The following is a 10,991-nucleotide window of genomic DNA, read 5'->3' on the forward strand; positions in this document are numbered from 1 at the left end:
TGGAAAGGGAAAATAAAGGGGAAGCAAAAGGGAAGCAAAAGGGAAGCAAAAGGGAAGCAAAGGGCCCGGGGCGCTGGATCCCACCCACCCGCCGCTCCGGCCGCGGCTCCCGCCGGGCTCTGGGGGGCTCCGAGGGGGTCCCGTGCCGGGGGATCCCGTCGCTGAGGGGGCCGCAGGGTCCCGTGGGGGGTCCCGTGGGGGGTCCCGTGGCGGGGTCCGGCCGCAGCCGCCCCGTGTCCCTGCGGCCGTTCCGCCGCAGCCGAAGCCGCCGCCGGGCTCGTCCCGTCCAGGCGGCCCCGACCCGCGCCGCCCCAGCGCAGCCCCGGCGGGACACCGGGCTTTGGGCTTCTCCTTTCCCCGCCCCCAGCCCCGCGGTTCCCGGCCCGAGGCTGCCGCAGGGAGCGCTGAACGGGCGGCAGCTCCGCGGGGCATCCCCGGGGCGGCTCCTGTGCGCAGCCCCCGGCGGTAACGCGGGACCCGACACGCCCCGAGCGCGGGACTCTGCGCTCAAACACACCCCCGGGACCCTCCCACGGGCCACTCGGCTCCTCTGTCACACAGAGACCCCCGGGACCCTCCCACGGGGTCCTGAATGGGAAGGGAAGGGAAGGGAAGGGAAGGGAAGGGAAGGGAAGGGAAGGGAAGGGAAGGGAAGGGAAGGGAAGGGAAGGGAAGGGAAGGGAAGGGAAGGGAAGGGAAGGGAAGGGAAGGAGGGGGGGGAGGGAGGGAGGAAGGAAAAGAGGGAGGGGAAAAGGGAGGGAGAGAGAAAGGAAGGAAGGGAGGGAGGGTGGGAGGAAGGGAGGAGGGAGAGAGGAAGGAAGGAAGGAAAAGAGGGAGAGGAAAGAGGGGAGGGGAGAGGAGGGAAGGGAAGGAAGGAAGGAAGGAAGGAAGGAAGGAAGGAAGGAAGGAAGGAAGGAAGGAAGGAAGGAAGGAAAAGAGGGGAAAGAGGGAAGGGAAGGGAAGGGAAGGGAAGGGAAGGGAAGGGAAGGGAAGGGAAGGGAAGGGAAGGGAAGGGAAGGGAAGGGAAGGGAAGGGAAGGGAAGGGAAGGGAAGGGAAGGGAAGGGAAGGGAAGGGAAGGGAGGAAGGAAAAGAGGGAGGGGAGAATGGAGGCAGAGAGGGAGGAAGAAAGGAAGGAAAGGAGGGAGGGTGGGAGGAAGGGAGGAAGGAGGGAGGAAAGGAGGGAGGGAGAGAGGAAGGAAGGAAGGAAGGAAGGGAGGGAAAGAGGAAGGAAGGACTGAAGGAAGGAAGGGAGGGAGGGGAGGAGGGAGAGAGAGGGAGGAAGGAAGGAAGGAAGGAAGGAAGGAAGGGAAGGAAGGAAAGAGGAAGGAAGGACTGAAGGAAGGAAGGGAAGGAGGGGAGGAGGGAGAGAGAGGGAGGAAGGAAGGAAGGAAGGAAGGAAGGAAGGGAGGAAGGGAGGAAGGGAAAGAGGAAGGAAGGGAAGTGGAAACAACAAATAGAAATGAAAGAATAGAAACCGAGCTGAAATACTGAGATAAAAACATTCAGACAGAAAACTCTTCAGCTGCTGAAAAGCTGCAACCAAAACAGATCCCAAAAGCACTGGGACAGAAAAAATAGTGAGGTGTACAAATGTTCAGCTCCTAAAACCATGGAGAGTCCAAAAAGTGAGGCTGGGAAATGTTCAGGCCCAAAAGATCCTGTGAGGGAGAAACCTGGTGACTGAAAAGGATTTCCACATGAAGAGACCAAAAGATTCAGGTTGGGAGATGTTCACAACAAGAAATGTTCAGCTCAGACACTGGATGGGAAAGATCTTCAGAGGAGCCTGCTGAGGTGCAACAAGGGCAGAGTCCTGCAGCTGGGGAGGAACAAGCCCCTGGCCCAGCACAGGCTGGGGGTGACCTGCTGGAGAGCAGCTCTGCAGAGACCTGGCACTGCTGGGGGAGGATAAACTGACCATGAGCAGCAACGTGGGCTCGTGGGCAAGGAGCCAATGGCAGCCTGGGGGCAGCAAGTGTGGGCAGCAGGGCCAGGGAGGTTGTGCTGCCCCTCTGCTCTGCCCTGCTGAGGCCTCAGCTGGAGTCCTGGGGCCAGTGCTGGGCTGCCCAGCTGCAGAGGGACAGGGAACTGCTGCAGAGAGGCCAGTGCAGGGACAGCGAGATGCTCAGGGCACTGCAGCATCTTCTGCTGAGGAAAGGCTGTGGGACCTGGGGCTGTTCAGCCTGGAGCAGAGGAGCCTGAGCTCAGGGGCAGCTCATGAATAGCTCCAAGTGTGGGCCATGGTGGGGTGGCAGGAGGTTGGGGCAGCGCTTTCTGCTGTTGGACCAGGACAAGGGCTGATGGGATGGAGCTGGAACATAACCAGTTGCATTGAAACACAAGGAAGAAGCATTTCAGTGTGAGCTGAGGGAGCCCTGGCCCAGGCTGCCCAGGGAGGGTGTGGAGGCTCCTTCCTTGGAGCTCTTCAGCACCCCCCTGGATGAGTTTCTGTGTGACCTGGTGTCAGTGGGAGCTGCTGCTGCAGGGGGTTGAGCTGGATGAGCTCTGCAGCTCCCTTCCAATCCCCACCATGGAGGCTGGAAGCCCCTTTAGAAGGGAAAAAGGGATGATGTGGGGGAGAAACAGCCTCTTCCTGAGCTGCCTTAAAAGGTGTTTTTCCCCTCTAAAAGGTCTTTTTTCCCTTCTAAAGGGGCTTTTTCCCTCCCTAAAAGCTATTTGACCACCTAAAAGGACATTTTCCTCTAAAAGAGCTGATTCACCCTCTAAAAAGTTCCTTTTTCCCTCTTTCAGTTGTGTTTTCCCCTCTAAAATGCCATTTTTCCCCTCTAAAAGGGCCTTTTTTATCCCTACAAGCTATTTTCCCCTCCAAAAGGGCTTTTTCCCAACTTAAATGGATTTTTCCCCTCTAAAATGGTGCTTTCCCCTTAAAAGCTCTTTTTCTCTCTCTCTTAAATGCATTTTCCCCCTCTAAAAGGCCTTTTTTTACCCCTACAAGGTATTTTCCCCCTCCAAAAGGGCCATTTTCTCCCCCAAACTCTCCTTTCTGCCCTCTAAAACACCATTTTCTCTCTCCCTAAGTTCTTTTTCCCCCCTCTAAAAGATCCTTTCCCACCCCTTTCCCCACCAGGACCCCCCAGATCAGCCCCTTCCTCCTGCAGCCATGGAGGAGAAGCCCCAGAGCTGGTTTTCTCAGCACAAGATGAACACTGGAGGGTTTTTTCCACGAGGCTTTTCCCTTTATTTTGATGTTTTCATCCTTCCCTTCCCCCTTTTTCACCTCCCCATCTCCTTTTGAACCACTTACAGTAGAAGAATCCCAAGGAAAAGGGGAAAGGGAGGGCAGGGGGTGAGGGGAAAAGGGTTCATTAATGAATGGAGATGGAGAGGAACAAACCAGCCTCTGGGGGAGTGTGGGGAGGGGGGTTCTGCTTGGGGGGAGGTTGGGGGCTCATCCTGTGGGTCTTTGGTCCTTTGCTGCCTGCAAATTCTCATGCTTTGACTCTTTTTGCCCCAAAATGTGGCTGGGAAGGGCAAAGAGGGGATGAGGGAGAACCAGGGGATGTCCCAGTCCTGCACATCCCAGTCCCACACTGCCCAGTCCCACTGTGTCCCAGTCCCTCACATCCCAGTCCCATCTGACCCAGTCCCACAGCATCCCAGTCCCCCCATCCCAATCCCACTGCATCCCAGTCCCATATGTCCCAGTCCCATATATCCCAGTCCTGCACACCCCAGTCCCCCCATCCCAATCCCACTGCATCCCAGTCCCATATGTCCCAGTCCTGCACACCCCAGTCCCTCCTATCCCAATCCCACAGCATCCCAGTCCCACTGCATCCCAGTCCCATCTGTCCCAGTCCCACAGCATCCCAGTCCCCCCATCCCAATCCCACTACATCCCAGTCCCACATATCCCAGTCCCATATGTCCCAGTCCCATATGTCCCAGTCCTGCACACCCCAGTCCCACAGCATCCCAATCCCACTGCATCCCTGTCTCACACATCCCAGTCCCACACATTCCAGTCCCACACATCCCAGGCTCACACATCCCAGTCTCACACATCCCAGTCCCCCAGATCCCAGTCCCACATGTCCCAGTCCTGCACACCCCAGTCCCTCCTATCCCAATCCCACTGCATCCCAGTCCCACACATCCCAGGCCCACACATCCCAGTCTCACACATCCCAGTCCTACACATCCCAGTCCCCCAGATCCCAGTCCCACATGTCCCAGTCCTGCACACCCCAGTGCCTCCTATCCCAATCCCACAGCATCCCAGTCCCACAGCATCCCAATCCCACCGCATCCCTGTCTCACACATCCCAATCCCACAGCATCCCAGTCCCACAGCATCCCAATCTCACAGCATCCCAGTCCCACACATCCCAGTCCCACACATTCCAGTCACACATATCCCAGTCCCCCAGATCCCAGTCCCTCATGTCCCAGTCCTGCACATCCCAGTCCCTCCTATCCCAATCCCACAGCATCCCAGTCCCACTGCATCCCTGTCTCACACATCCCAGTCCCACACATCCCAATCCCACTGCATCCCAGTCCCACACATCCCAGTCCCACTGCATCCCAGTCCCATACACCCCAGTCCCTCTCATCCCAGTCCCACCCCCAGTCCCACAGCATCCCAATCCCACAGCATCCCAGTCCCACACATCCCAGTCCCACTGCATCCCAGTCCCATACACCCCAGTCCCTCTCATCCCAGTCCCACCCCCAGTCCCACAGCATCCCAATCCCACTGCATCCCTGTCTCACACATCCCAGTCCCACATGTCCCAGTCCTGCACACCCCAGTCCCTCCTATCCCAATCCCACAGCATCCCAGTCCCACTGCATCCCAGTCCCATCTGTCCCAGTCCCACTGCATCCCAGTCCCACAGCATCCCAGTCCCTCCCATCCCAGTCCCTCCCATCCCAGTCCCACCCCAGCCCCGCTGCATCCCCGCCGCGCACATCCCAGCCCCAGCTCCGTCTCCCCCGCCCCTCCCCGTGCGGCGGTGCGGGCCCATCCCCGCAGCTCTCGGTCTCTCTCTAGCGGCTTCTCGCCGCACAACCGCCTCCGCCGGCCGCTGCCAGCCCCAGCGCCTCCCAGTTCACCCCAGTTCATCCCAGCGCCCCGGAAGGAAGGACAAGGGCGGGGAGGGAAGGGTGGAAGGGAAGAGGAAGAGGAGGAGGGAGGGAAGGATGGACGGGGATGGAGGGAGGAAGGAGAGAGGGAGGGAAGGGAAAAGCTGATGGGACACGGTGGCCACGCTGCCTGGATTCACTGGCCACAGCCGGGACACGGGGAGCACGAACCGGAGCCGAACCGGAGCCGAACCGGAGCCGAACCGGAGCCGCTCTCCCGCTGCCCCCAGCGACGTGGAACGAGGGAAACGCCCCCAAACCCGTCCCATTTGGCACCTCCAAACCCACCCTCTGCCCCCTTATCGCCCCCCCGCACCCCCAAACTCTGGGGGATCCCCCCCTCAAAGGATCCCCCCCCCCAAAGCGTTCGTTGGTGCCAAGGGAAACTGAGGCACGGGGGGGGGGGGCAGCACCTGTGTCCCCTTGTGATTAGTGTTAAATGGGTTAAACTGGGAAGGCTGGAAGGTGCTGGCTGACCCCTCCCCCTGCAGGATTAACCCTGAGGGGAAACTGAGGCACGGGAGGGGGAGGCACAGTGCAAGAGAGCATCGTGCTTTGTTCTCAGTGGGGAAACTGAGGCACAGGCAGCTCCTCCCTCCTTAGAGCTGCCTCAAACCATCTCCTAACTGGGGAAACTGAGGCACGGCCCCATCTTCCCCCTTCCCAACCCCCAGTTTTGCTCTCAGCAGGGGAAACTGAGGCACAGCCCTGTTCTAACCCCTTCTCTTGCCCTCAGCAGGGGAAACTGAGGCACAGCCCTGTTCTAACCCCTTCTCTTGCCCTCAGCAGGGGAAACTGAGGCACAGCCCTATTCTAACCCCTTGTATTGCCCTCAGCAGGGAAACTGAGGCACAGCCCTATTCTAACCCCCAGTCTTGCTCTCAGCAAGGGAAACTGAGGCACAGCCCTATTCTAACCCCTTCTCTTGCCCTCAGCAGGGGAAACTGAGGCACAGCCCTATTCTAACCCCTTGTATTTCCCTCAGCAAGGGAAACTGAGGCACAGCCCCATCCTAACCCCCAGTCTTGCCCTCAGCAAGGCAAACCAAGGCCCAGATCCCCCTCCCCTCCCCCCAAACCACCCCCTTTCACCTCCCCACCCCCTCCCTCCTTCTCCTCCAACAGCTCCAGCACTCCCAGTTGGCTCAGCCTCTCCTTGGCCGCCTCCTCCCAGCCCCGGTTGGCTCGTGGGTTTCGAGGCGAGGGATGGGGCAACCACTCAACCCTGACCCTCAGCCCAGCCTCTGCCAAAGCTTTTCTGGCTTGTCGTTCAGCGAAACGACCCAGGGCCACCACCAACCCCACCCCCAGCAACGCCACAGCTCTGCCCAGCGCCTGGTCACACACTTGCAGCAACCGGCGGCGCTGCTTCGGGGGCAGGTCGCTGGGAGGAAGGTTCCTCCCCACTGGAGGCGAGGAAGAGGAGGGGACAGTGGTTGTGGACGAAGCAATGGCGGAAGAAGAGGTGAGGCTCTGGGCAAAGGCTCTTGATGAAGCCCCAGAAACGAGCCCCGCTCACCTCAGCCCGTTGGCAGCTCAGCCCCAGCACCGGCCGCGCTGGGTGTTCCGAGGGGGGTTTGTTCACGGTCCCTTCCAGCCGAAGCCACTCCCGGACGTGCCACACGTCGCCAAAAGGCACCTGAGGAGGAGGAGGAGGAAGGGGAGAGGAGGGGTTAGCACCAGGGAATCGGAGAGGAGGGGTTGGGAGGGAGCTGCAGAGCTCGTGCAGTGCAACCCCTGCAGAAGCAGCTCCCACCGACACCAGGTCACACAGAAACTCATCCAGGGGGTGCTGAAGAGCTCCAAGGAAGGAGCCTCCACACCCTCCCTGGGCAGCCTGGGCCAGGGCTCCCTCAGCTCACACTGAAATGCTTCTTCCTTGTGTTTCAATGCAACTGGTTGTGTTCCAGCTCCATCCCATCAGCCCTTGTCCTGGTCCAACAGCAGAAAGCGCTGCCCCAACCTCCTGCCACCCACCATGGACACACTTGGAGCTATTCATGAGCTCCCCCCTCAGTCTCCTCTGCTCCAAACAGCCCCAGCTCCCTCAGCCTTTCAGCACAAGGCAGATGCTCCACTGCAGCATCTCTGTGCCCTGTGATTAAACTCAGCACACACCTTCCTGGTCCCACAGCCTTTCCTCAGCAGAAGATGCTGCAGTGCCCTGAGCATCTGGGTGTCCCTGCACTGGCCTCTCTGCAGCAGCTCCCTGTCCCTCTGGAGCTGATGGTTCAGCTTCCCTAAGGAGTCAGGGAAAGGGGAAGTGCCCAAAGCAGCATTGGAGGTGAGCTGGATGCTTTTCCTGCCTCAGTTTCCCTCAGCTGGTGGATGGGGAACCCCTGGACACCCCAGTGCCTCTGGTTCCTTAATCTGAGGCCCTGCAGGGGTGGATCAGGACCCCCAGTTACCCCATGAGCATCCCAGTGCCTTCATTTCCCTCATCTGAGGCCCCACAGGGACAGACTGGGACCCCCTGAGCACCCCACAAGCCCCCTAATGCCTCTGCTTCCCTCACCTGAGGCTCCACAGGGATGCATCAGCACCCCTACACCTCTGTTTCCATCCCCTGAGGCCTCACATGGACAGCTCAGGTCAGTTTCCCCCTGTTTTTGCCCCTGGGCAGTGTTGTTCTCTGGACAGAGCACCCTCCCACCTTGCCTGTGCCTCAGTTTCCCTGCCCCAGGAGCCTCACCCCGGTCTGGGCCATGCCAAAGGGGCCAGGGTTCATGCCCAGGAACAAGACACGTTTTGGGGTGCTGCAGTAGCGCCGCACAAAGTCACTGTGGAGCTCCCAGGCGTAGTCCAGGGGGTGGTAAATGTGGCTCACAGGGTCCTGGAAGGGTGGCAGCATCCTCAGCATGCACCTGCACTCTGCTCCTGCTCCAGCTGGAGGAATTGTCCTGCCAGGTCCTGCTCCTCTTCAGCTTTGGCCAATGGCTCCATCATCAGGTCCCCAGCCCCCAGGCTTCAGCCTCTGCTAGGATGGCATGGCCTGTGGGGGAGCAGAGAGGGGAGATGGGAGGGGGGATGGGGCACAGCTAGGGGGGGACAGGGCAGATCCCTGGGGGGTGGGACAGGGTAGATCCCAGGGGGTGACAGGGCAGATCCCTGGGGGTAAGACAGGGCAGGTCCTCGGGGTGTGGGACAAGGCAGCCCTGAGGGTGACAGGGTAGATCCTGGGGAGTGGGACAGGGTAGCCCTGGTGAGACAGGACAGATCCCAGGGCTGACAGGACAGATCCCAGGGGGTTTGGTCCAGAGCAATCCTGAGGGGTGACAGGGTAGATCCCGGGGCTGAGACAGAGCAGATCCCAGGGAGTTTTGTCCAGGGCAGCCATGGGGGCTGACAGGGCAGATCCCAGGGGGTGACAGGGCAGATCCCAGGGGGTGACAGGACAGATCCTGGGGTGTGACAGGACAGATCCCAGGGGGTGACAGGGCAGATCCCAGGGGTGACAGGGCAGATCCAGGGGGTGACAGGGCAGATCCCAGGGGCTGACAGGGCAGATCCCGGGGGGTGACAGGGCAGATCCCAGGGGGTGACAGGGCAGATCCCAGGGGGTGACAGGGCAGATCCTGGGGGGTGACAGGACAGATCCCAGGGCTGACAGGGCAGATCCCAGGGGTGACAGGGCAGATCCTGGGGTGTGACAGGGCAGATCCCAGGGGGTGACAGGGCAGATCCCAGGGATGACAGGGGAGATCCCGGGGGGTGACAGGGCAGATCCCAGGGGTGACAGGGCAGATCCCGGGGGGTGACAGGACAGATCCCGGGGGGTGACAGGGCAGATCCGGGGGCTGACAGGGCAGATCCCAGGGGGTGACAGGGTAGATCCTGGGGTGTGACAGGACAGATCCCAGGGGCTGACAGAGCAGATCCCAGGGGGTGACAGGGCAGATCCCAGGGGGTGACAGGGCAGATCCTGGGGGTGACAGGGCAGATCCCAGGGGTGACAGGGCAGATCCCGGGGGGTGACAGGACAGATCCAGGGGCTGACAGGGCAGATCCCAGGGGGTGACAGGACAGATCCCAGGGGCTGACAGGGCAGATCCCAGGGGCTGACAGGGCAGATCCCAGGGGGTGACAGGGCAGATCCGGGGGGGTGACAGGACAGATCCCGGGGGGTGACAGGGCAGATCCCGGGGGGTGACAGGGCAGACCCTAGGGCAGATCCCGGGGGGTGACAGGACAGATCCCGGGGGCTCGGCCCCGGGGCCGCGATGGAGGGGCCGGGAAGCGCCGGCCATGACCCGGAAGCGCCTCACCGCGCTCTTCCACCCCCATCACCGCCCGCCTTCCCCTTCCCCCATCCCCGCACCCTCCCCCGCAGCCCCACGAGACCCCCCCTCCATCACTCCCCACCCCGTACCTGCCCCACGGCGCAGTCCCGCCCCTCAACGGCCGCGGCGCCATCACCCTCGACCCCCCCCCCCCCACCCCCAAAGCCCCGGTGACGTCACACGAAGCGCCCCCCCCGCGCGCAAAGCCTGCTGGGAAATGCAGTCCGCCGCAGGCCCAGGCCTCACTCCGCCACACTCCCGGCGTGCCTTGCGCGCCCGCCCTTTGTCTGCGCTGCGCCCGCGGGCCGCAAGCGCTGAGTTTCCCGGCGTGCCTTGCGGCGGGACGACCCCCACCCCGACCCCGGCCCCTTCCCTCCGCCCCCCGTCCGTGGGCGCGGACACGCGGGAGCGAGCGCGGCGATACCCGGCTGGGAGGGAGGGGGCGTGGTCAGTGTAAGCCCCGCCCCCTTCGCCCACCCCCCCACGGCGGCTCCGGCGGCACAAGGGCGACCCCTGGTGGCCACGAGGGGAATGGGGGCGGGGGGCTGCGGCAGCGTGTCCTTGATGGGGGGGTGGGACACGAGTGGGCTTTTGTGTGTGTCCCCACCATCCCGCAGCCCCAAATCCGCCCCGAGACCCCCCCCCGCGCCATTCAGTGTTCCCTTGTGTGAACAAAAGGGGAGGGTTTGGGTGCAAAAGGGGTGGATTTGGGTGCAAAAAGGTTGGTTGGAGGTGCAAGAGGGGAGGGTTTGGGTACAAAAGAGGTGGATTTGGGTGCAAAAGGGGTGGATTTGGGTGCAAAAGGGATTTGGGTGCAAAAGAGGTGGATTTGGGTGCAAAAGGGGTGGATTTGGGTGCTAAAAGGTTGGTTGTAGGTGCAAGAGGGGAGGGTTTGGGTGCAAAAGAGGTGGATTTGGGTGCAAAAGGGGAGTGTTTGGGTGCAAAAAGGTTGGTTGTAGGTGCAAGAGGGGAGGGTTTGGGTGCAAAAGAGGCTTTGGGTGCAAAAGGGGTGGATTTGGGTGCAAAAGGGGTGGATTTGGGTGCAGAAGGGGTGGATTTGGGTGCAGAAGGGGTGGATTTGGGTGCAAAAAGGTTGGTTGTAGGTGCAAAAGGGGAGTGTTTGGGTGTAAAAGGGGAGGGTTTAGGTGCAAAAGAGGTGGACTTGGGTGTAAAAGGGGAGGGTTTAGGTGCAATATGAGTGGTTGTAAGTGCAAAAGGGGAGGATGTAGGTGCAAAAGGGGTGGATTTGGGTTTAAAAGGAGAGGGTTTGGGTGTATAAAGGGTGAAATTGGGTGTTAAGGGGGTGGAATTGTGTGACCCCCCCCCTCCCCGTCCCATCATGTGTGTGTGTGTGTGTCCCCATCCCATGGCGACCGCCCCCCCCAAAACCCTCCCACGGGCACCTCCAACGTCCCCCCCCCCAGGACCCTCCCTCCACGAGGCGGTGTCGTGCTGTGTCCCCCCCAAATCTCTGTGCATCCCCCCCCGCAGTGCTGCAGCGACCCCAGCAGGTGGCGCCAGAGGCACAGCGGGACGGACCATTGCGAGCGGAGGGGGGAACAGACCGAGCGCCGCCCCCCTCCCCATCCCCCCCCTCCGCGT

General features: G+C 61.3%; 1 protein-coding gene across 1 annotated transcript in view; it reads right to left on the minus strand.

The window, feature by feature from the left end:
* SMUG1 (single-strand-selective monofunctional uracil-DNA glycosylase 1) overlaps positions 1–7,945 on the minus strand; it is a 25,631-nt gene extending 17,686 nt beyond the window's left edge. The window contains 4 exon segments of the mRNA XM_062015320.1: positions 89–501; positions 6,210–6,519; positions 6,521–6,748; positions 7,802–7,945. Of these exon segments, the coding sequence (XP_061871304.1) occupies positions 89–501; positions 6,210–6,519; positions 6,521–6,748; positions 7,802–7,837 (987 nt within the window). The 5' untranslated portion in view covers positions 7,838–7,945.
* Between the last annotated feature and the right edge of the window lie 3,046 nt (positions 7,946–10,991).

This window comes from Colius striatus, chromosome 26 (genome assembly GCF_028858725.1).
Source record: "Colius striatus isolate bColStr4 chromosome 26, bColStr4.1.hap1, whole genome shotgun sequence".
NCBI lineage: Eukaryota > Metazoa > Chordata > Aves > Coliiformes > Coliidae > Colius > Colius striatus.